The sequence below is a fragment of the Panthera tigris genome, chromosome C2 (assembly GCF_018350195.1).
Source record: "Panthera tigris isolate Pti1 chromosome C2, P.tigris_Pti1_mat1.1, whole genome shotgun sequence".
Classification (NCBI taxonomy): domain Eukaryota; kingdom Metazoa; phylum Chordata; class Mammalia; order Carnivora; family Felidae; genus Panthera; species Panthera tigris.
In genome coordinates, this window is record NC_056668.1 from 47,985,444 (window position 1) to 48,011,732 (window position 26,289).

The following is a 26,289-nucleotide window of genomic DNA, read 5'->3' on the forward strand; positions in this document are numbered from 1 at the left end:
GAGAGAGAGGGAGACACAGAATCGGAAGCAGGCTCCAGGCTCTGAGCCATCAGCCCAGAGCCTGACGCGGGGCTCGAACTCACGAACCGTGAGATCGTGACCTGAGCTGAAGTCGGACGCTCAACCGACCGAGCCACCCAGGCGCCCCAAAAATACGCGTATTTAAAACAAATGCTTTAGATAAAGAGAGAAGGAAAAGAGTAAATAGTGCACGCTGCCTTATCTTCCCAAAAGGCATCCGGAATCCTTAGTAACCTTAATTTTCCAGACTTTACCTTTTACACACTCACAGGTTTGTCCTGTCTCGTAAACGCTACTAGAAACCCCTTGCTCACCAACTGATTCATCCCCATTCCCAACACAGTGCGTAGGTGCCCAATAAGAATGAATGAGTTTGTGGAAGGCGGGAAAAGGATTCGTTTTTTCGAGACATGACTAGAAGTACAATGGTCACTAAAAACAAAACAAAACAAAAGCCACCCAAACTTGAACAAATGCCCACTTTCAACAGTCTATCAGAGTCCAAAACAGCAAACCACGCCTCACAAACAGGCGACGGACGGGTTTCAAGCTTCCAGGAAAACCGGAAGTGCCTGGTCACGCCTCGCGCATGCGTGCACCCGTCGGCATACGCTGCCACACTCGGTCATCCAGTGAGAAAGCAGAGACTTCGGCCCACGCAGGTTCGGGCACTACCCGCCCCGCGCCTCGGCCTCTGCGCATGCGTTCTGGGTTGCCTGCTTGCTGTGAGGCGGAGCGAAAGGACTTTTTTTTTTTTTTTTTTTTTTTCCCCTTGTTCCCGCCCCTCTTCTTCCCCCACCTGCCACGTACTGGGCCTGAGATCTCGCTAGGCTTGGTGGGTCTGTGCGATTGGCCGCGGCCGGCGCGAGCCTGCGAGCGAGGTGCGGCGGCGCCGGCGGAGGGCACCGGAGTGGGCCGTGACCGCAGCCTCCTCACGACGCGCCGGCGGCCTCGCACGGGTCCGGTCATCGGAGACCCGCGGAGAGGCAGCCGCGGCGGCCTCGGCAAGCCGGTATGGCCGCTGGGGACGGGGGCGCGGCCGCTCAATCGACAAGGCGGGCGGGGAGACGAGGAAGCGCTGGGAGGGCCTCGCTCGAACCAGCGGGTACCCGGCGGGTGGGGCCGGAGGGGGGCTGTGGGAAGGGGCTGGGGCCCAGGAGGGCCCTCGCGCTGGGGAGGGGAGGGCCCGGAGGGGGGGGATGGGAGTCCCGCAGGCCACCGTGGCAGGGGGGCAGGCCTCGGGGGTCTCTGGAGGTTGTTTGGGCCGGCAAGTGCTCTTGCTTCGATTCCTCCTGGCTCCAACGGGTCGGACTGCCCGAGGGAGAGGAGAGGAGGGGGCTTGTGAGGCCTGGGGTGGTCGAGCACCTAACCCCCAGAGGGGCTTGGATGGGTGAAGAATAGAGCCTATGGGAGTAAGTTTATTGGGGTCACTTAAGAGGAACCTTGTTCCTTAGCTGTGTCAGGGTTTAATCGAGCGCCGTCTGGAGGCCCAACCCGGTTTTATAGTGATGATGATAGCGAACTTTTAAGTTTACTTTACTATGCCCTGTAGTAAGTATTTTAGATGCATAATATCATTTAATCATCACAAGGATCCTTTAAATTTAGAGATCCTTTAAATTTAGATATTATTCCTATTTTGTGAGGTTTGGAGAGGTACTTGCCTAAGGTCACGGGGCTGGTAGTGGGAATCTTTACCATCTTACTGGTCAGGCAGGATTTGTGGCTCCTTGGATTCTTTGTAGTAATCAAGGGTTGCTTTTGCTTACAATTTCTTAAGGAAAATTGCTACCCTGTGGAGGTGCCTAAGCAGGCCCCTCTGAACTTGAGCGGGCTCAACTCAGAGGATTAGAGGAGCTGGAGGTTTGGCCACTGAACCTGGATTCTGGTTCGAGGCAGGCTTTTTATGTGTCTTTGGGCATGTCACTTTATTCTTCAGTGCTGAAAACAGTGTTCCTGTTGGAGGACTTGGTAAATTAGTGTCTGTGTCCTTTCTGGACCTCAGAGGGAGTGGGGTATGGACAAGATGGGAGAAGAAAATACTGTAAGGATCTCACTAGCAGTCCTGGCAGTTGGTAGTTCATTCATTACTAGGCTCTGCCTAGTGACTGGAGTTAGAGACAAAGAGGACCTGAATTGTGTTCCATAAGAAAATGTTGGGGATGGGATTTCCCCTGAAAGGGAGAATTTTGTAGTGTCCTTAGTTTTGTGATAGTTGTGTACGTGGCTTGAGGAGATGGCTGCACAAACTGGGGACGGCCTTAGGAAAGAAGCTTTGGTTCCTGGCCACAGGGAGTTTACAGTGCATGGGAAACACCAAGGAATAAGTGAATTTGCAGGCAAACATGGCAGATAAAAGGAAAAGAGACTAAAGTTTTCGGATCCATTGGAAATGAATACTGCATAATCCTCCCCCCCAATAAAAAATAACATACTATTAGTTAATTCGATGTTGGAAATTTCTCTTAATTAGGAGTATGTCTGTTGCGGGAAATCACTTCAAAGGAGGTACAGTGTGAAGGTCCGACTTAGGAACCGACCCTAACAGTTCAGCTTTCTTCTCCCGATCCCTTATCAGAAATTTATTATTTCCTATTCATCTTTTGTTCAGAGAACAAAAACGAGTCTTTAAATACCTACTATATGTCCGGCACTATTCTAGGTGCTGGTAAGAGTAGATAATAACGTGTTGCTGAAGCTAAACCCTGGTCCTTAACTATGTTCTTGCTGGTTTACGCATCCTCTGGGTAGGAGGAAGTAACATACCTTGATTTACTGAAGTTCTTTATTACTTTCAGACTGTAAGGTGAGCAAGGTGGAATCTTTACCATTTTGTTGAAGTAATTATACTTCAGAGCTTGGCACATAGTAGGTATTAAGTAAATGTTTCCTGACTATAGAAAGTGCTTTGGCTAACAGGTGAAGAGATTGTATGGAGGTTTCAGTTAATCATAGTGTTCATGAGAAGTTCATTGTGAGAATTGTCAGGTAAAGAAAACTATTCTGATTTTAAATTAAGACAAGCTTAGCATCCAGATTTAGGAACACAATCCACTCTGTTCTGAACTGACTTAAAGTGTTAGATTCAGTATTTAATGCCCCATTTAAAAATATTAATATAGCTGTAAAATACAGTACAAGTACAAAAAAAGAAAAAAAGTGTAAAGAAACAAGGGGAAGGGCAAATTGTGGAGGGTATTTAATGTTAGGTTAAAGGGAGTTTGAATTTACATCCTGCTGAAAAAGGGATAATCTGAGGATACAGGCCTTCAAGGGCTGACTTTGGGTCCTCATTAAGTGGCATAATTAAAAAATCTGTTGCATTAACTGGGAAGTTTATTTCCAAGCCATCTGTGATTTGTGGGTCACTGCATCATGGAAAAAGAGTATTTCTAAATTTAAAAGGAAAGAAATTATTAAAATGTTCAGAATATGGCAAGGAGTTCTAGAGACACTCATTTAAGGAATAGTTGGAAGGACATAGGACATTTATATGAAAGAATATTAGGGCATTTATATGTAATATTCATGAAATGACTTAGGATTCCTGAAAACTTTCTCCAGGTATTTGAAGGGGTGATGTGTTGGAGGGTAGGTGGGGTGCTTTCATACCAAGAAAAATAATTGTAGAGAGGTATGAAAACTGTAGAATGATTGTAGAGAAGCATGAAAAGTCGGTATGATGTTAACAAATTAAGAGGAAAAACCAGCTGCCAGTAGTAAAACATGAGGTTGAAACTACAGTGTGGCCAGTAGGAGATTCTAGGGCACTTTAAATAAGATCATTTGGCGGGGGGGGGGGGGGGGGGGGGGGGGCAGGAGGAGGTGGGGAGTTGAAGCTAGGGAAATGCTCAGTAGTTGTGGATGTATTTAAGAACATTTTGGTCTTGAAAACAAGAGATAGACCTTGAGAAGAAGAGCTATTAACACATTATTTAATTGTAACTGTATTTTCTAGAACTCTATAGTAACCATGTAAATTACTAGAGACCTCATAGTATATTTTGAGTTTACAATTAGTGTCGTTACAGGATAATCACTCTGAAATAATACCTAAAATTAAGATGAAAGTAAAACCCAGGAAGGGAAAATTTTGTAGCAAATTAGTATTTAGTGGCTAGTTCTCTAACATTATCTTATTTCTTTCTTAAAATATGCAATTTAAACGGGGCGCCGGGGTGGCTCAATTGGTTAAGCAGCCGACTTCGGCTCAGGTCATGATCTCGCGGTTTGTGGGTTCGAGCCCAAGTTGGGCTCTCGCAGTTTGTGGGCCGGAGCCTGGAGCCTGCTTCGGATTCTGTGTCTCCCTCTCTTTGCCCCTCCCCTGCTCGCACACGTGCGCACTCTGTCTCAAAAATAAATAAAAACATTAAAAAACTTTTTAAAAAATTTAAAAAATGCAATTTAAACATACACAGCCACTCAGGTTTGGGGAGGGGTGAGGTATAGAATATTAAGAGACAATAGTGGACATTCTTACTAGAAAGCTCCAGAGGATGTCATTCATTTGTCTTTTCTCAAGTTCCCAAAATAGATAGGAAAATTAGAGAAAATACTAGTGAGGTCTTATTTTAGAGAGAAACATTTCAGACTCTAGTGTTCACACATGATTTTCTCTTTAGAGTTAGCATTTAGTTACAGGCTAATATAGAGTGAAAGCCAGTATTCTTCATTTAACAAAATTGAATGACTACCATGTGCTAGACCAGTATTGTTCTGGGCTCAGGAATACAATGAACAAAACCATTTACTTCTTTACTTTCTAGTGGAAAAGACAATACAAAATTAATTCTTAATGTCTGGGAGTGATAAGTGCTTTGAAGAAAATTGAAGCAGGGTAAGAAAGTGAAAGAAGATCCATTTTAGCTTAGATGGTCAGGGCAAACCTCTGAGAAATGAAGATTTGATCCGAGATCTGAATCATGTGAGTTTTGAAAAGGGCTCATGACAAAGGGAACAGCAAGTGCAAAGCCTTGAATTGAGAAGGAGAACTTAAAGTGTGGGTGCAGCAGTGTAACCAGGGAGAGAAGTAGGAAATGAGGTTAAATACTTGGCTAGGGGCCAGAGGCCAGATCATGACCTTGTAGTTCTGGCTTTTATTGAAACTGAGATGCGAATCCATTGGAAGATTTTAAGCAGAGTGACATTAGATTTTATTCAACAGGATAATTCTAAATTTGAGAGTAGATTAAAAGTGGACAAAGGTAAAAAGGCAGACTGGTTAGGAGTCTTATGCAGTAATGCAGGCAAGAGGAGTCTTGTGCAGTAATGCAGGCAAGAGCTTTAGATCAAGCTGGTAGAGGTAAAGTTACTGAAGTGATTGGAATATAGAGATATTTTAAAGGTAGTAGCAACTAGATTATTGGCTATTTGGACTTATTTTTTCTTTTTCTTTTAAATCTTGAACACCTAGAAGAAAGAAATTGTCACTAACTGAGTTGGAGAAGACTACAGGAAAAGCAGATTTTGGGGAGAGGATCAGGAGTTTGTTTTCGGACATGTTAAATTAGAAATCTAAATGGTAATGGCAGATAGGTGGTTAGGTATATGGGCAAAATAATAATTGCCGAAAATAATGAAACTTGTTTTCTTATGCACATACTGAAGTTATCTCCATTTTAACATGATGAATGGGGTAACATTGGAACAGTAGATCTCTTTTGAAGACCAGAATTTCTTAGATTCCAATAGTAGTTTTGCTTTTCAACTTTTTTTTCTTTAAAGTTTATTTATATTGAGAGAGACACAGAGAGAGAGCATGAGCAGGGGAGGGGCAGAGAGAGAGGGAGAGAGAATCCCAAGCAGGCTCTGCACTGTCATCGCAGAGCCCTACACTGGCCGGGATCTCACGAACTGTGAGATCATGACCTGAGCCGAAATCAAGAGTCGGATGCTTAACTGACTGAGCCACCCAGGCGCCCTGCTTTTCAACTTTTAAGAAATGATTTTAGAGCTGTTTAATCACCAAAACCATTTTATCAGTCTTTCCCTAGAGTTGTATATACGCAACATCCTGGAGTCCACCATGAATGGACAGTTGGACCTAAGTGGGAAGCTGATCATCAAAGCTCAACTTGGGGAGGATATTCGACGAATTCCCATTCATAATGAAGATATTACTTATGATGAATTAGTGCTAATGATGCAGCGAGTTTTCAGAGGAAAACTTCTGAGTAATGACGAAGTTACAATAAAGTATAAAGATGAAGGTAAGATTGTTTCTAAAGTTAGCCATTAAAAGTCTAAGTATTGTATGTGTTCTTTTGCCTATTTTTTATTGAATAGCTCATTATAAATTTCCCTTCTGTCATAATTGAGTACCCACTTTATTTAATGGGATATATATGTAGCTGATTATAATTCTTTTATAAGTTAAAAATAGCTAAGTGATTTATTATTAAAAATGGGGTTTTTAGTAATAGATCACTTTCACAGAATATATATTTTTAAAGTTTATTTATTTAGAGAGAGAGTGTGTGCGTGTGCACCTCTGCGAGTGGGGGAAGGACAAAGAGAGAAAGAGAGAGGTGAGAGAGAGAATATCCCAAGCAGGCTCCATGCTATCGGCACAGAGCCCAACACAGGGCTCAGTCTCACAAATCATGAGATCGTGACCTGAGCTGAAATCAAGAGAGGACAGCTTAACCCACCTAGCCACCCAGGTGCCCCACTTTCACAAATATTTTTACAAGCATTTTTTTTCTTTTCTGCTCATGCAATTTTGGCTTCCTTTTTGCTTTTAAAACCAACTTTCACTCATATTTCCCAAAGTGAAAGAGGTATCAGTAGGTATTGGATGAAAAATGTTTTCATGGTCAACTAAGTGTGAGAAAGCTGGTTGAAACAGAAATGTGTTTCTTTACTGCAGGAATAATAATCGTAATATTGCTGATACACATTGTCTGTTTATAGTATTCAGTGTCCCTAGACTCATTTGACCACAAAACTGTTTTTATGGCAATGGGTTTTATATGACAGATGTTGCATCAGACACACAGTGGAATTAAAATCATAGACTGTCTTTATTTCATCTTCTTTAAACCTTCTTCTTTGTAAACATCTCTACTGAAATTGTACTTTAGGTGGTTACCAGTTTCTTTCTGCTGAATTTATTTCCAGTCTGTTTCACCTTGATCTTTATACTTGGCATTGCTACCCCCATACCATCCTTTTAAAAATAACTCTTATCCCTTAACATCTCTGACACTACTGTCCCAGTTTTCTTATCACTAACAGCCGTTTCCCTGTCTCTTGGTGTGCTGGCTTAAAGTAATGCCTGCTGTTAATAATAGAAATCTTAAAATTTCAGTGGTTTAACACTCAAGAGATCATTCAAAGGCCCAGGTTGACAGAAGCTGTGTTATGTTCAACACATGGCTTGCAAGCTCACCTTGAGCATTAACATCCAGCAGGCAGATAGATGAAGACAGAGTATAGAGGATTACATGAGGGATTGTACTCCCTGGGCCTTGAGGTAGTGTTTATCATTTCTGTTCACATCAAGCTGGCCAGACCCCATCACATGGCTCTGCTGAACTGTCAGTAGCTTGGAGTATGTCCCTGGTTGGCCCACTTTCCAACAACGTATACTATGGAAAGGAAATATAAAAATAGAAATCACTGATGATCAATCAGCTAGCTGGCCATTTAGCTATAGGTGTAATTTTTTTTTTTTTTTTTTTTACAAAGTATGATCTAATGGTACCCAAAACTAATTTTGAGAGTCACCTGGATGGTAAAAGAGAGCAATTGCTTCTCATTCTCTTTCCTAATACAATCTCATCTACTTGTAATATGTTGACTTTCACCTTTTTGACTTCCAAGTGTGTGCCTTAATTTGGTCAATTTGTTCTTTTTCTTCACTTTAGAACTCAAATTTTTAACAGCTTTCATTTTATCTGAGATGCTATGCTCTTGCCTCAAACTTGTATATTTTAAACTGACCTCACTATTTACCTGGCTTTCTCTTAAATCCCTTATTTTTGTTTAGGGCAAGGATTGGTAAACTTTTCTCTAAAAGATCAGGTAATATTTTAGCACTGTGGGTCATATTAAGTCTCTATTTCATCTACCTTTTTTTTAAAAACCTTTATAAAAAAAATGTAAAAGCCACTCTTGGTTCATAGTCCTATAAACAGGGATTTTTGACCATTGGTCTCACTTTATGGACCCCTAACTTAAGGGTATCTTCAGTGTTGAAATTTTGTCCTCTACATCTAGTTACCACATTGGATTTGTTTTTCACAGTTTCTAAGTGTTTTGAATTGTACAGATTTGTGCTACTTGTGGTAATTGTATAGACTGTTAGGTATTAATTAGGGTGGAGGACTGGCTTAGGTAAAGTTCTTGCCATCATATATTTCTGTTGTGAAATTCAGAAAATAAAAAAGGCAGTTACAGAAGGTTTTCTGTTTATATATATATACTTTATTAAAAATATATTTATGAGTAAAATCTCTGAAGTCTGAACATTAGATATGTTATAAGAAGTGGGTCTGGTTATAAGATCTTAGATCTTATAAAGATCTAAGAATAGTGACAAAATCTTCAGGTATGGCTTTTGTTGCCAGCTTTGTTCAAACTAAATCTGTCTAGTCAGTGTTTTTGGTGTAGCAGAGCATCCTTGGAGCAGCCTCCCCAGGACAGAACTACCATCCTTACTCCCCTTCCCAAACCCAGCTGTGTCTGTGAAGATAGCCAGTAGAGGCTCCTGACCCAGCTCCTTGCCTCTGGGTGCTTTTCTGTTCTTTTTCTCTCCAGAGAACATTTTCCCTGAGCCCTTTGAAAGCTTTTGAAACAAGCAGCTGATATGCCGATTATAATATTCTTTAACTTTGAGATCCCGGAGATTATAGAATCTTGTGTATATGAGTATTTTTTCTAAGGAGAGTTGATAGTTTTCATCTTAGTATCAAAATGGTCAGTGACCCTTTTAGTTACTGCTATAATAGCTTCCTCTACATTTGTGTTAGTGGTGTTTTACTGTACTTAGAATTACATTTTGAACACTGAGAATCTTTATTTCTTTAACATTTGATAAATATATTTAAATTTTTTGGAATGGAAAGATTTCAGTCTAAACCAATAATTTGTTATATTGCTACCATGAATGCCCTGGTGACTTGTAAAGGATCGTCATATGTTAATCTTAGCTATGTTTTGGCTCTTCTTAATGAGGATATGATAAATAGCCTTGCTATAAAAGTAATAAGCAAAATTGATATTCTTTTGAACAGATGCATCTTTCCTAGATCCTTTAATGTTTAAGGTTTTTATGGGACATTCTAATTATGCTCTGTTATCTACATTTTCAATTTTAACTTAATGTATATCCTAGTTTATTACTGATACAAATCTGAAACTCACTTCTGTTTTTTTTTAATTCCAGATGGAGATCTTATAACAATTTTTGATAGTTCTGACCTTTCTTTTGCAATTCAGTGTAGTAGAATACTGAAACTGACGTTATTTGGTAAGTGGTAAATCTTCTAATAAATTTACTATTTTATCCATTGTGTTTTTGTTGAAGACTTTTTTAGCTTTTCTCCTTTTAAAGACTCAGAATTAAGCGATAACTTTTTCAGCTGTATCTGAAGTTTTGAATTATTAGGCCCGCCTATATTCTTTTTTTCTTTCCCGAAGATTAATAGAAAGTAGTCACATTTAAAATCTCCATCTGCTCAGTATCCTACATAGTAATGGGTGCCACTTATAGAAGTATTTCCAGGATTGAAAGTAATTGCAGTATTGAAACTACCTTTATTAAGTTTTAAATTTATTAAATTTATTCATTATATTAAGTTCTTAGTACTCTGAGAATATAGAATTATTTTCCATAAATGTAACATGTTTTTACTTATTCTCAGAGCTTAACATATAGGCCTAAGACTGTAGACATTATTTTTTAAGGAGTAAAGATTAAATTAGAAGTAGTTTTGATTAAAAAAAAAATAAGCAAATACAAGACTAATTTTAATCTTCTAGATTTTGTATTCTTGTAGACAGTAACAGATTTGTGAGGTAGAACTCTTAAAAGATAAGATAGAAATGATTACAGAGTTTAAGTGGTAGCATGCTTATGTGAAAAATAAAATCTGGGCCTTTTTTCTAGATGTTTTGTTTAGCATTTTTTAATAGGTTACGTGACACTGAACCTTTTGGTTCATGAAACCTGATGTGGGCCAGTTGGTTTAATTTGTATCTATTTCATCTCCATGTAGGAAGGGTGAATGTTAATTAGATTTTAAAATGCTAATAACAAAAGCTGTTTAAGAAATTTTTAAATAAAAGGTATCACTGCACAGTATTGAATCTAAAATACTTAACCACTAGCAGCCAGCTAGCAGGAAGGTTCAATAAACTGAAAATCTTCCTTCCAGAGACACTGAGGACGTTTTAGATTAACTATGATAAATGTGTTTTTTGAAATATATACTTGAAGTTGCTCAGGAGAGTAAGAGAAATGTCCAGAGACCAAAAGACAGATGAAATTAAAAACTGGGACCAGTAGTACCAAAGGGTGAGACTTGGTGTGCTTTTGGTGTTAATGGTCAAGGTTTTATTCTGCATAGTCTAAAGACTAGTCATTTGGTGTCTACATAGTAGAGGCCTTGGGTCCTAGACCCTCAGTGGGGTGTTCTAAAAAAGAATTTTTTTTTTTAAGTTTTACTTATTTTGAGAGAGCATGCATGCACACGTGGTGGGGGGAGGGGGAGGGAGAGAGAGGGAGAGAGAGAATCCCAAGCAGGCTCTGCACTATCAGCACAGAGCCTGACATGGGGTTTGAACTCATGAACCCTGTGATCATGACGTGAGCTGGAATCAAGAGTTGAATGCTTAACTGACTGAGCCATCCAGGCACCCCTAAAAAAGAATATTGTAAAAGAAAAATACCTCTCTGTTGGTACAGGAAAAATCAAGGAATTGATACAGGAAACTCTCATAACCTGAAGCTGTTGGGTTTGTAAAGGCTCCCTTGAGGATTTCTAACCATGGTTGCTAGGTGGGTTGGATTTAAATTTAAACTGTCTTCAAAGATGGGGAACTCACAAGCACAGATACTACTATAAAAAATGGTAAGAAGTAAAGGCAGAAATCTCTTAGAGTAAGTTCTCAATCCAGGTCATGGGCTGCTTCTAGACAAAATCCTGTTGATGAACTTAGAGTTTTGAACTGTAAGACATGTGAAACAATCCATGTAGGCCAGAAACAATGGCCACAACTAATAGTGCAGTTAGACTTCCAAGAACTTGCAGTTAATAGAAGTGGTCATCTATAAAATAATACTAAAAATTATTAGATGTAAAAGAAATAAGAATGTAAGAACAAGGCACTATGAAAAAAGGATAAACAGATTTTAAAAACAAATCAAGATAACTTTTGGAAATGAAAAGTATAATCATTCAAATTAAATACAAAGAGGAGAGGTAAAATAGATTAGTCACAGTGGAAGAGAGAATTATTGAACTAGAAGGTAGTCTAAAGAAATTACGGAATAAAGCACCAAAACAGAGATGAAGAATATAAGATAGAATTTAAGAATAAGAAAGTCCAGCCTATTTCCATTAAGACTTTAAAGAAGGAGATATAATGGGGGAGTGGAAATATTTGAGGAGGTAGTGGCTAAAGAAATTTTCAGAATTATATAAAAGATATAAATTCGGATTCAGGAGGAAAAGTAGTCCTGAGCAGGGTAAGTAAAAACAAAACTCTCCTGGACATATTGTCACAAAACTGGAAAATATGTAAGGCAAAAAGATAATCTTAAAGTAGCCTGAAAGAATAAGACTGATCATCTAGCAAGCAATTAGACTTTTGGTAGACTTCTTCATAGTAATAATGGAAGCCAGAGACAGTAGAATAGCATCTTCCAACTGTTCAGAAAAAAAATCTGGAAAAGTAGCTTTCTATAGTGTGCTACACTTAAGGAATAAAGGGAGAAAAAAACATCAAAAATAAAAAGACTGAGGATTTACCACTCATGGGCCCTGTTAAAAGAATAAAAGAGTTCTTTAGCAAAAAGGAAATTGAGTCCAGAAGAATGGTGAAACCTGCAAGAAATTGTGAGCAAATAAACTTGTCAACATGTAAATTTAAATGAGCACTGATAATAAAAAACAACAACAACAATAGTTTTAGAAATATAAAAAGATGGGACAAAAGTCCTGATCATTAATTATATGTAAGACAGGAAAGGATGATAGGAATTACATTTTTTTAAAGTTTATTTCTTTATTTTGAGAGAGAAAGTGTGAGTCAGGGACAGGCAGAGAGAGAGAGGGTGAGAAAATCTGAAGCAGGCTCCATGTGGTCAGTGCAGAGCTGGACACAAGCCTTGAACCCAAGAACCGTGGGATCATAACCTGAGCCAAGGTCGGATGCTTAACCAGCTGAGCCACCCAGGTGTCCAGGAATTAAAATATTAATTTTTTTTAACATTTATTCATTTTTTTGAGAGAGACAGAGTGCGAGCAGGGAAGAGACAGAGAGAGGGGGAGACACAGAATCTGAAGCGGGCTCCAGGCTCTGAGCTGTCAGCATAGAGCCCAACCCAGGGCTCAACCTCACGTACTGAGATCATGACCTGAGCTAAAGTTGGACGCTTAACCGACTAAGGGTAAAGAAGGAAACAGAGTACCTACTTGGTTCACTAGACGATGAGGAAAAGAAGCAGAGAGAAAGCTTGATAAATATATAGTATAAAATACTAACTACAGTGCACACAAATGGACTAAATGTACATGTTAAAAGACTCTTATTGGAGTTAAACCAGATCTAATTACATGCTTATTATAAGAGACATACTGAAATATTATGATGCAAAGTTTGAAAGTAAAGGGCTAATATTATACTAGACAAACTCAAACCTAGTTAGGAATACTAACAGAATGGACTAAAAAATTCCCTAGTAATAGTCACTTCATAGTGATAAAAAGCATAATTCACTGGGAGTATATAATAATTCTGAACACTTATACGTCATAGCCATAGATTTTCCCTAAGGAAAAATAAATTCACAATCATGGGAGAGCTTGTATTACTCTTCTCTGGGAAACTGGTAAATCATGCAGGCTCAGAATTAGTAGGGATAGAGAAAATTTGAACAGATCAAATACAGGCTTGGTCTTATGCATCTAGCAATTAAGAAGGGGTATGATTGTTTTGAGCACATACGGATATTTATATAAAAATTAACCACATAGTGGTTTTTCCAACAAATTTCAGTAAGTTCTAGAGAAGAGATACCCTGGAGGTCACATTCTCTGGCTTCATTTAGAAACCACTGGACAAAAAAGATAACATACACTATGGGCGGCAGTCTGTGTTATCTTTTGGTTTTTGAGGATAAAAATATGCTTTAACATAAAAAAGAAAAATTATAATGGGAATTAGAAATAATTAGCTATGACTTCTATATAACAAAGTTTTTAGAGTATGCTAAAGTAAAACTTGAGGGGATATTTGGTAGCCTTCTATACAAGAAGGACAAAGTAAGCCCAAATAACTTACAAGGAAAAATTAATAAAGAGCAGAAGTGGACTAGAAGTCAGGGAATTGATAGGATCAACAATTCTGACGAGATAACAAATTTGCAAACTTCTGTAAGATTAATTAAGAAAAAAGGCACAAACAATGGTAGGAATGAAAAGGGGCATACTACAAATACATTGCAGTGAGGAAGAGTGAATACTGTGGAAGAACAATGGGGTGTCTCAGTAAAAGTATTGGAAAGGATTTTTCATAGGGCTTAGGTGTATGGTAGAGGATTTTGGATAAGGTTCAAGGAAGTGGGACTTGCTATAGATTGGATGCCGTTAGGAGGTGGAGATGGTCCTGTGATTGGGTATGTAACTAAATTTTATGCAGAAGGTGGGAGGAATTGTGGCTAAAGCTTCAATTAGTGGAACAGCAGCCATCACTCATTTTAGCTAGGGATGTTGGTCATTTTTGTGGTTTGGTTATTGTTCTTGTTTTGTCTGAGTTCTCACATGATTATGCAGTGGTGCTGTTTTCATCTTCCATCTATCACAGTCACAGAGTGATCTTTTCTATGGTTGATGTTCTTTGAGATTGTTCATGTTCAGCAAGAGAACACCACAGCTTACTTGTGAGTGCCAGGCCAGCTTCTGGCAGCACTAAGGTCTGTCTTACAGGACTAGGCCAGTTCCTGGTTGTCAGGAGCTGCTTTTCTCCTTTTTAGGTATCAAAGAAAACCTAGTAATACCCTAAAAAGTCAGTAATTAATTCATGTAGGTAGGAGATTGTATTGAACTTCCTTGTAGATATATGGACAGTATGTAAAATATTGGTGAGTTGTCTTCAAAAAACTTCTATTGCTGGTGTGATATTTGCAATTCAGTTAACAAAGAATCCCTGCACCTTTATTTAAATGGATTTCCTTTTTTAATTTGTTACCTTAGTAATTTGTATATATGTGTACTGGCAGTGCATAAAGCATTTTAATTTAATTTTTGAACTCCTGTCTTGAAGTGTGCATTCAGAACCTTGTTGTTACTTTTCTTTTTTTTTTTTGTTTTTGTTTTTAAAGTAACCTTTAGTGGTGGCAATCTTTGTTGCTGGATGAAGGATTTCTCATATTTTTTCTTTACTTTTAAGTCAGTTGGAAGTCATTTGGACAGAATGGTTACATGAGGTAACATTGCCTTCATTTAAAAAAAGACCCAATGATTATTAAATAATCTTTGTCTTTTTGCGGCTTTTATACTGCTTTTGGAAGTAACCACTTTGAAGGACAGTGGTGATTTGGATTCATGAATTCTGCATTTTTTTTAATAGGTTACTTTTTAGGTCAGTTATTTTAGGTGGCTATTTTTTCTTTTTTTAGATCAAGAAGTAGGCAAGAGGGATAATAGAACTGTCAGTCATGTTGCACCTTTTAACATATATATTTAGAATAATGTATTGATTGTATTACTTTAAGAATATAAAATAGTGTGGGGTGGGGGCCTGCATGGCTTAGTCGGTTAAGCATCTGATTCTTGATTTCAGCTCAAGTCATGATCTCACGGTTTTTGAGTTCAAGCCCCGAGTCAGGCCCTGTGCTGACAGTGCAGAGCCTACTTGGGATTCTCTCTCTCCCTTCCTCTCTGCTCCTCCCACGCTGGCACTTGCTCATGCACTCTTTCTCTGTCTCAAAAATAAATGACTTAAAAAAGAACAGTGTGTGGTAAAAATGAGCTTTTGAAGGTACATCATTTCTCTTAAAAATATATTAAAGTTTTAGTTTACTATATTTTTTTCCTAATAAAACTTTTTTTAAGCTAATATGATCATAGTCCATAGATGTGGCATCCACAAAGACTGATGAATATTTTTTTTTTCCAAAAAGCAAATTTTTAGTAATAAAGAATCCTTTCCTTAAAAAGAGTTTTCATTTAAATGTCATCATTAGGTGTCTTGTTTGATTTTCACTTTTTCAAAAAATCCATTTATCTTTCCTTATTGCTATCGTTGTGTTGATTTTTAAAGAATGTTGCCTAATTTTGAGCAAATTAATGCTTTTATTCCAGTTAATGGCCAACCAAGACCCCTAGAATCAAGTCAAGTGAAGTATCTCCGTCGAGAGCTGATAGAACTGCGAAATAAAGTGAATCGTTTGTTGGATAGCTTGGAACCACCTGGAGAACCAGGACCTTCCACCAATATTCCTGAAAATGGTAGACTGTGAATCCATTTTATTCTGCTTTATTATTCTTATATATTTATAAAATTTATTATTTTAATTTCAGTATACAGCATTATATTAGTTTCAGGTGTAGAATATAGTGATTCAGTGATTCCATATGTCACCAGGTGCTCATCATGACATCCTTAATTCCCATCACCTATTTTATCCATCCTCCCCCCACCCAACTCTCCTCTGGTAACCATTGGTTTGTCCTCTATAGTTAAGAGTCTGTTTCTTGTTTTTGTCTCTCTCTCTCTTTTTTCCCTTTGCTCGTTTGTTTCTTAAATTCCACATGAGTGAAATCATGTGGTATTTGTTTTTGAACTTTTTTTGCTTAGTGTTATACTATGTGCTCATACCTTTTTTTTGGTTTTTTTTTGTTTTTTTTTGTGTTTTAAGTTGGCACCTTCATTGTTACCCTTTCTTATTCCTGCCTCTCTGCTAGTATTCAAACCTGCTGTTCTTTAGGATTACCAGGAGAGGTATTTTACCAATTCCTGGATCTCGTTGTAGACCTACTAGAGAGTAGGACCTGGGAATCCCATTTTTAAAGTACTCTCTGGTTGATTCTTTGCAACTAGTCTTAAACCCCTGGGTGTATGAATAGGTCAGTTTTCAGATCCCTTTGACTCTTTTGAACCCTTTTCATTGTAACAACGCACCCGAGGAATTGCAGTCATTTCATGAGTTTTACGTGGTATATGAAGTAGTTTCAAATAAAAAATAAGATTACTACATTCAAGAGGTGTAAAGTTTATCTTAAACACAATTTTTAGTAAACATGCAAAGAAAAACTTATTTTTTCCATTTTACAGATGACATGTACTGTTTATATTAAGATGAAGTAGTATTTATTGACAGATTTGGAACTGACATACATTTTGGGGCCAAATATATTTAAAAATGTAGACTGAAATTTATGTATTATGGCTTGAAAGTAGATTTTAAAAAACTGCTTTCCTCAGCTTTTAATATTCTTAGATGTTGAACTTAAAAAGCAAACTTACGTTTTGTTTTGTTTTTTTACGATTTTTGTGTTTGCATACAAATTACATGCTTAAAACCGTCTATATTATGATAGAGTAATTTGTTATAGAGTCTGGATGACTGTGTATAAGGGCCTTAATAAAAGATGTTTTTGTGTGAAAGTGGCATTGTATAATCCTTTGCAGCCATTAGATTCTAAGAGATTGTATTTTTCTGTTCCATTTAGATTTTGGAGTTTTGCTTTCTTTTAATTCAGTAGTTATAGTGTAAATAAAGCTGTCTTTTTGTATAATTTCTCTTCCTCTCTTTCGCTGTATGGAATTGTATTAGTGGTAGATTCTCAATAAATATCTGGTGATTAGTAATTTCTAGTTCTCTCTCTGTATTTCAGAACATATGGGAGATGTGCTGAAATATAGTAAGATCTTCCTGGCCTTTATGTGATGAATCTTACTATATTTCAAGTCAATGCAAATGGTCTTTTCTGAACCCTATCTCCCCAAACATGAGCTCCATTTTTAGGTCAAGAATCTGAAGAAAACTTTTGACGATTTTCTCAGAAGAATTCATAGATGCTGACACAAAAACATTTGCATATAACTTTAGGGGATTTAAGCATCTGTAGAATATTATGAAACTTAGATCAAAATTCAACAAGTATAGCCAGTACTGTGAAGAAATTACCTATAGTAGCCTATGTTCTCCTCTAGGGGATAGAATAGAATTATAAGCTTTTAGATTTGGTGAAACAACCTTTCAGTTCTCACATGTTTCTTGCCACTAAATTTACTACTCTTTATTCTTTATTTTCATATATTCATATGTTTATTATTAACTTCATACCTGTGTTCATGGAAAAGATGTTGAAACTGGTTCTCTGAATCTTAGAAATTGTATCACATATTGTTCCTTTGTGTGGCCTCCCATCTTGTCATGGTGTCCTATCTGAGTTATCTAATGAGTTTAATAATACATCCTGTGCTTTATTTTTTACGGATGGTTGTAGTGGTACCAGTGCCTGTTGAATACGTTGGTATACTTAGAAGATACTTAAACTTACCATGCTCATGTTTAAAATTTTATCTTATTGTAATTGTTTATTATAATTATTTTATCGTAAAAATTTATTTTTGTAATTTATTGTTTCCTCTCCTGTACTTAATAATAAGATCACTTACCTCTTGACCACTTACTTGCCTTCTAAGCTCTCAGAACATATCCTGACTTAATAGTCTTTTCAAGGAAATAGCATAAATAAGCCAAAAAAACCCCTACATCAGAAACTGAAAGTCTAGTCCACAAACAGTGCTGCCAGTCAGCTGTCAGTAGTCTTTAGAACAGTGTGGCTTACCCTCACCCAGAAACGTGTGGCTATCTATGTTCTTCAGTGGTCTACCTCCACAGTGGTTCTTGGACACTTTCTTTCCTCTGTGAGGAACGTGATGTGTAGGCTACCCTGGATACTGGATTGACCTGTTGCCTTAGCTGTAGCACCTGGCAAAGCAACTAGTAGGCTAGTGGACATACAGTATTGTGTTTCCTAATGGACTTAGTTTGCAGGAAGTGGAAAGTTGAACAGGTAGTGGACTCTGTAGTAGTGTGAGAATGGATAATTTATAAGCTTGGTCTGATGTCCTCTTGGGGTGTAGCCTTGGAATTAGAGGAGGAAAATGGGTGAGGAAGGTGGATAACTGTAGACTTATTTTAAAGGAGTCTTAATCACAGAAATGGTCTAATAAGTGATACTCAGTTACTTGTTTGGTGACAAAAAAAATTGATAATTGAATAAATGGTTAGCAATATTCTTTTTGTTTCCTTAGTTTTTTAAAAAAAATCTTTAATGTTTATTTTTGAGAGAGAGAGCGAGCGCGAGCGAGTTGGGGAGGGCAGAGAGGGAGACACAGAATCTGAAGCAGGCTCCAGGCTCTGAGCTGTCAGCAGCTCAGGTACCTATTTATAAGATGTGGGTTGTTCTTGAACCCCTTTTCTTTCATGCGGTAGTGGTACCAATGCCTATTGAATACCTTAGAATACTTAGAAGATACTTAAACTTACTATGCTCATGTTTAAAATTTTATTTTTCTATTAAAGTATGGAAAAACAGACAAAAGTAGAAATACTTTAATGAATCTCATGAACCACCTCCAACCTCAACAGTCACCAACTCATCAGTACCATGCCATCTCTCCTCCCATACATTTCCACCTGTTACTTTGAGCAAATCAAAATGATGTTTTGCTATGAAGTATTTTAAGGGAGACATAGCAAATTAAAAGGATGTGTTTAATATATTGGTTGGCTTGAGATTTCCATGCAATTAATAATGAACAAATAGACAAGTAGAAATAAAACATAAAAGTTGATATCATAACTTCAATGAAGCTGCTTTATCCTTTCACAGAATGATGCATTAGTACCCAGTATGTATCCGATGGGAGATACATATATATTTATATACATATATATATATATATATATATATATATATATACATATATATATATATATACACACACACACACACACATATGTATACGTGTGTGTATATATACATATGTATATATGGGTCATGGGGCTCCAAAAAAAGGGGGCAAAATATTTTTCTCTGTTAAGGAGCTCATAATTTTTTTTCTCATCTAGTAATTCTTAGGGAAAGAGGTAGATAAGATTTTTTGGAAAAAGCTGTTTTTTTTAAATTTTTGATCCTTTCTTCTGATTTTAAAAATAAAGGTATAAAAAGGAAAGTAAAATTATCTATGGTCCTATATTCAGAGATATTTACTCTTAACATTTCAGACTATATGTATTCTTCTGTATTTTTTAAGACTTACTGAATATAGATAAAATTGAAACAAGTTTTTGTTTATTCCTCTCACAGATACTGTGGATGGTAGGGATGAAAAGCCTGCTGCTTCTGATTCTTCTGGAAAACAATCTACTCAGGTTATGGCAGCGAGTATGTCAGCTTTTGATCCTTTAAAAAACCAAGATGAAATCAATAAAAATGTCATGTCAGCGTTTGGCTTAACAGATGATCAGGTTTCAGGTAAGTTAGTTCCTCCCTCACATCCTTCATTCCCTCCCTTCTTCTCTTTCTTTCCTTCTGTAATAGAAGGATAACAGATACAGTGATGTGCATAAAGGTTGACTTAAAGGTTCAGTTGAGTAAATTTTTACTTTTGTCTACATCTACAGAAAACATCAATTTTGAAGTTCAAGACATAGATGATTTCCAGCACTCAGGAAAGCTTTCTTATGCACTTTCCCAGTCAGTAGAATCCTACCCTTGAAAGAATAATCATTGTTTGGTTTAGGTGAATTTTATCAAAAGTGGAATTCAGAAAGTTTATATTTTTTAAAAAAATCTGAACCATTTTATAATCTTATTTCAGTTTTGTTGTAGGATTTAAATTATATTTGATGCCATCTTCTCTCTTTGGATGTTTAATTAGAGAAATTGAAATTTAAATATAGATTTTTGGTTTACTTGCCTTGTGTAGAAAGAGCTCATAATGGATGGTTTTAACCTTTTTTAAAAAAGCACCTATACTGTGATTTCTTTATTTTTTGACTGTCATTTCTTCAATATTTTTTCTGCTGTCTTCCCTCTTCAGATTCCAATTACACATACAGCCTTAGAATTTTTATTTGATTCTTTTTATAGTTTATTTTTTTCTTTTGGGATTCCTTACCTTTGCATTTCATTAAGACTGTATTTCCCTTTAACTTATTGATGCATTTTTAATTCTTTGAAAATATTTATAATAGCTGCTTAATGTTTGTCTGCTTCATTCAACATCTGGTCCTATTTGGAGTCCAGTTTCTTTAGCCTGTCTTTTTTCCCTGAGTATGGGCCACATTTTCCTGTTTCTTTGCATATCTGATGATTTTTTTATTGAAAACTGTACATTATGATTAATACATTGTAGTGACTTGAGATTTTTTTTTTTGTTACTGCTACTCTGGCAAGGAGTAAACTTGTATGTATTCAAACTACTCATTCTTTTTTCCCGTGAAATATAGCAGCTAATATCTCTGTTCAGTCCTTTCAACTCTTGGTGCTGCTTTTTTTTCTTCTGAGCCCTCTTATGTCTCTTCCTCGTAACTCCATGGCTAGCTGAGATTTGGGGGCAGAGCTTATACTGACTTTTTAGGTCTCACTTCTTCAGTGGCTTTTTTACTGCAGGGATATTTTCCCTCAAATTTCCAGGTAGTTGGCCAGCCATCAAGTTCATACTATGGCTTTCTGCTGTTGAGGCTGCAGAGGTCAGGGCCTGTCATTCTCATCCACTGTAATTCACTGGGGGGTAAACTTTTCTGGTTTCTGCTGACATTTGATTGACTCCTAGTGATTTCAGATAGTTGCTTTCTGCTATTTTACAGGTTTTTAGTTTTTAACTCTGGGAGTGTTCACCTGACCATTTTCATTGCCATTATCAGTAACTGGAAATGTAGCATTCAGTGTATTTTTTTTTTCTTTGAGACTTTTATGGGATTATTCACTAAAGAGAATTGTGTGAAATTCTGGAGAGACAAATACTTGTATATGATGCATGTTCTTGGCAAAAGAAGACATTGCACAAGAGATATATCTGAAAATCACTTTTTAAAGCAAATGAAATTTGAGTTACTGTTATGGTTTCTTACTATTTACGACTTGAAGAAATGGCAAATGGAGGAGTAAATAGGAAGTCAGGCTTAACATTTTGATTAGAGTATATGCCACACCCTAGAATAACATGATTAATATGATTCACATTATTTGAAGGCCATTTTTCTGATACCTTTGTGTGTTAAAGTAAGAAAAGCTGTGCACATAGAAAATACCAGGGGGGGTACGTTGTAGTTATTTGGGTGTGCTATTGTGAAAAGCTTGACTGCAATAGTGAATGTGAACATGGAAGGAGGGATAAAATATTATAGAGATAAGATGGGTAGCATTAACTAATAGGTTACATACAAGAGAGAAAAGAGGAGTCAAAATAATACACTTTTTTTTTAGATAATAGAGTGTTTTTTGTAGGAGAGAGTGTATGTGTATGTATTTACATGTATGTAAATATCAATAAAATGAGCAGATTGTCCATTTTACTCTGGTAATCATTAGTTTCTCCTGCATTGCCACTTTGTTATCCTAAACCTAGTTTAGGTTCTCATCAATACCTGGACTACCAATTGCCAACTACAGAGCTAAGTTCTGGGATATATCAGTGCACAGGATAGAGGTTTGCCCTCAGGGAAATTAGACAGATTGTAATAGCAAGTCCCTGTGTGGAACTTTCTAAATGGTTATCACTTTCATAAGCTCTTGCCATATAATCATTTTTTTTTTAATTTTTTTTTTAATGTTTATTCATTTTTGAGAGACAGAGACAGAGCATGAGCGGGGGAGGGCCAGAGAGAGAGGGAGACACAGAACCTGAAGCAGGCTCCAGGCTCTGAGCTGTCAGCACAGAGCCTGATGTGGGGCTCGAACTCACGAACTGTGAGATCATGACCTGAGCCAGAGTCAGACGCTCAACTGACTGAGCCACCCAGGCGCCCCGCCATATAATCATTTTTACAAATATTTGCTATAAGCTCCTGTTAACTCCTAATCCTTGTAGTAACCTAAGTGAAGTAGAAATTAGTATTTCTTTCATACAGATGAGGAAACTGAGGCACAGAAAGAGATGAGGTGACATGCCCAAAGTTATAAAGCTTACTAAGTGGCAGCACTGGCATTTGAACCTAGGCAGTCTGGCTCCAAAACCTGTGCTTTTAACGACTCTTGTATATTGCTGAACAGAACTTAAAGGAATAAACATATCTACAGTTGTCTTCACAGTGTCTTTTTTGACTGTCACAGTACTGGAACTCTAGTGAATTTTGTCCATTTACTTCTTTGTTCATTATTTTAGAAGAATTTGAGTGGCTCCAAAAATTTGAGAGGTAGTCTTTGTGAGGCAGACAAAAAGAATCAGAAAGGACTCTGGCCTGGGGCGCCTGGGTGGCTCAGTCGGTTAAGCGGCCAACTTCAGCTCAGGTTATGATCTCACGGTCCGTGAGTTTGAGCCCCGCGTCGGGCTCTGTGCTGACAGCTCAGAGCCTGGAGCCCGTTTCAGATTCTGTGTCTCCCTCTCTCTCTGACCCTCCCCTGCTCATGCTCTGTCTCTCTCTGTCTCAAAAATAAATAAATGTTAAAAAAAATTAAAAAAAAAAAAAAAAAAAAGACTCGGGCGAAAAGAGCTTGTAGTCTAAGAGGAATATGGGACCTGTTCAGAAATGCAAAGTAGAAGTTGGTAAGGGTCATCATAAAAGTATACTCCGTAGAAGTTTAAAAGTGGATAAAAGTATTTATGAGTGAAGAGGTCTTACTGGAAGTATAGAGTAGTAACCAGGGTTTAAAGACCATTATATGTAGATACATGAAATTGGGACTGGAGGCAACAGTGATAAATGAAATGGAGGCAGAAAAAAATATTAGATATATTGTGGGCTCGGGAAAAGGTTAGTTTTAGCTGAAGTGGGCACGTGAGAGGAGGAATTGTGAGAAACAATGTTTGGACCCTGGAATACCAAACTAGAGGGTTGAACTTGATTTATGGGCAATGGGGACCCGTTGAAGAATTAGGTGATACATTTGATTGATCCACAAAATAAATTAGGTAGCATGAGGTGGAGGGTATTGGTATGGCAGAGAGGGCTTCTGATTTTTGCAGGGGGGAAGTTAGGACTTAGGAATATAACACTGCACATCATAGGGAAGGATTTCCAGTCATTGCTATGTCTTTTTTTTTTAATTTTTTAATGTTTATTTATTTTTGAGAGAGACAGAGTGTGAGCAGGGGAAGGGCAGGGAGAGAGGGAGACACAGCATCTGAAGCAGGCTCCAAGCTCCTAGCTGTCAGCTTGGAGCCTGATGTGGGGCTCGAACTCACGGACTGCGAAATCATGACCTGAGCCAAAGTTGGATGCATAACTGACGGAGCCACCCAGGCGCCCTTGTTGCTGTGTATTCTTAAGAGAGTGAAGCAGAGGAAAAAATGAAGTATATACATTCAGTGTAAAAGGCTGTATTTGTGGTTGTGCTTACTCTGTAGTACTTTCATTTTTGTTCTCTTTTAACCAAACTTATTTGTTCAGCTTGCTGGGGAGAATTCTCATATTAGAAACTAAACTGACTTTTCATGACCATTTAGGGCCACCCAGTGCTCCTGCAGAAGACCGTTCAGGAACACCTGACAGCATTGCTTCCTCCTCCTCTGCAGCTCACCCACCAGGAGTTCAGCCACAGCAGCCACCATATACAGGAGCTCAGACACAAGCAGGTCAGAGTGAAGGTAAAATAGAAATAAGAGCACATATTTGGGGAGGTAAATGTGTAGAGATGTTTATTGCAGCATTGTCGTTGATGATAAAGAGATTACATAACCATTCATGCTATAAATACAGTTGTAAAAACTTTTGATTTACTGATAACGGTATGTTTTGGGGTTAAAACCCAAATAGAACAATATGTCAGATATGCTTCTGATTATTGAAAAGAAGAATACCTTAAAAAGTGCTTGTATGAATATAGATACATGGCAAAAAATCAGGAAGGATTCATACCAGTCACCAGTCAGTGGTAATGTCATAGATGACCCATTGAGGTGACATTTCATATTGCATAATAATACTTAGGTGCTTCCTTTCCCTTCTTGCATCAATGTATTATTTTTGTAATTGGAGCTATTTTTAAAATAGAAGTAAAGCATAACTGTAGTTAAGTGTAATTTTTTGAAAGATAAATAGCCCTTAAATTTTTGTGCAGTTAGCAATATGTAATATGTCTTTTGTGGAAAAACAATGTATTTTAAATCAAACTTGTCTTCTCTAAATGATGTGTCCTTGGATGAGCAGTTTAATCTCTCTGGGTTTAATATTCTCTCATGGTAAATTATGAAAACTGGACAAAATTAGTGGTATTAAAAGACTGTCTCTAGTCCCAAATGAAATAGAACTTGAAAGCTCAGTATTTAAACAGATAAAGGGGTCATTACCATGGTTGAAGGGGACTGAGGGGCCACAAGCTCAGGACAGCAGGCACTGAAGTTTAAAAACTGCACATTCCACTTGAAAACAAACACCAGGTGGTGCTCTATTTGTGTATAAAAGGGTCAAGTGGTGGTATGTATTTTCAGCAACAGAAGCAAGTGACTGAGTTTATTAATCATATAAAAAAAAAAATCTATCACCTAAAATGAATTGAGCACTTAGGTAATAGAGTCCTAATCATCCTGTGGCTACATTTTTAGAGTTGTCCTGTTGGATGAATGCTAGTCATAGGGTCTAGCAGGTTGCATTTTGCTGATGAGTGAATAGTTTGGGAAGAATTTCTTACTGCTTCAGCTTTTTCTCAACCATCCCTAGTAATAGTCTTTGTACAAAGGTGCAGCTGCCCCAAACTGGAACAAACTAGAAGCAGATGTGGACTGCAACAGCGAAAGCAGAGTTTGGGTATGAAGGGAGTTTAATGGCTCCTTATGTTACTTAAATTCCATAAAAAGGGCCTTGGGATTGTAACTATTTTTCCTAAGGATTTTACTCCTAATACGTTCTTCAGTTCAGGTCAGCTTTCATCTCTGTTTTTAAAAAATTGCATCTTAAGCAGTGTATACTGTTGTAGAATGGCAGTTGGAGGGATAATTGTACCAAATAATGTTTGCTGTTCACTTATAAAGGAATGAGATTTAAGGCTCTGTTAATGTCTCAAATTATTTTGTTGGGTTTATTTTAATTGAAAAATTATTTTCAAGTAGGTAAAAATTTAAAAATACAATTCACAAATTCTCTCTCCCACCTCTGACCCATAGCAACCAAGTTCCTTTTTCCAGAGGCATCAGGTTAACAGTGTTCAATATGCAATGAATTCATTTAGCATGGCATTAACTGTGTACCTTGCTAAAACTTCTTTAATTTCTATTTTATTAGTTTACGTTAAAACATACACTATAAAAATTGTACAGTTATTAACACGTGACATCAATCAGTAGCGTTCTGGAGGTGAGTTTCTAGATCAGTGCTGTCCAAGAAAAAGAACAGTGGAAACCACATGTAATTTTTTGTCACACTTAAAAAGGTTTTTAAAAAGGTAAAATTAATGTTAGTTATACATTTTACATAACCTAGTATCTGATATATCAACATGTAATTATTAAAAAGTTACTAATGTTTTACTTTTATTTTTTTGTACTGTGTATTGGAAATCTGGGGTGTGGCACCAGTTCAAAACACTTCCAAAACATACAGTATATCGTAGTTAAGACTAGCGGCATTTCAGGTGCTTAGTAGCCATGTGGCAATTGTATTGGGTAGCACAGCCCTGGCTTAATATATCAGTTATTTATAGGATGAAGTATGGTCCATTTTAATGAGTACTTTTTGACCTGTGATGTATAATGAGTCTCTGACATCACCAGTTATATCAGCCACTGGTTATAATTTGAAGAAAAAATCAATAAAAATCCATTACTAATAATAGGTTAACATAGGAATCTCTTATAAGACAATATGAAATAATCTAAACTAAATCTGAGTTGTTATTTAAAGTCCATAAAAGGGACCTTGGA

General features: G+C 37.2%; 1 protein-coding gene across 3 annotated transcripts in view; it reads left to right on the forward strand.

The window, feature by feature from the left end:
- Positions 1-26,289, forward strand: part of TFG (trafficking from ER to golgi regulator) — a 33,919-nt gene that overhangs the window by 320 nt on the left and 7,310 nt on the right. For 2 of the 3 annotated variants that reach the window (XM_042998594.1, XM_042998595.1), the window contains exons 2-6: positions 6,004-6,230; positions 9,410-9,493; positions 15,552-15,698; positions 19,575-19,742; positions 23,878-24,018. In XM_042998594.1, the coding sequence (XP_042854528.1) occupies positions 6,047-6,230; positions 9,410-9,493; positions 15,552-15,698; positions 19,575-19,742; positions 23,878-24,018 (724 nt within the window). In that variant the 5' untranslated portion in view covers positions 6,004-6,046. The remainder of the gene's footprint in view (positions 1-6,003; positions 6,231-9,409; positions 9,494-15,551; positions 15,699-19,574; positions 19,743-23,877; positions 24,019-26,289) is intronic. The other variant, XM_042998596.1, reaches the window with a different exon arrangement.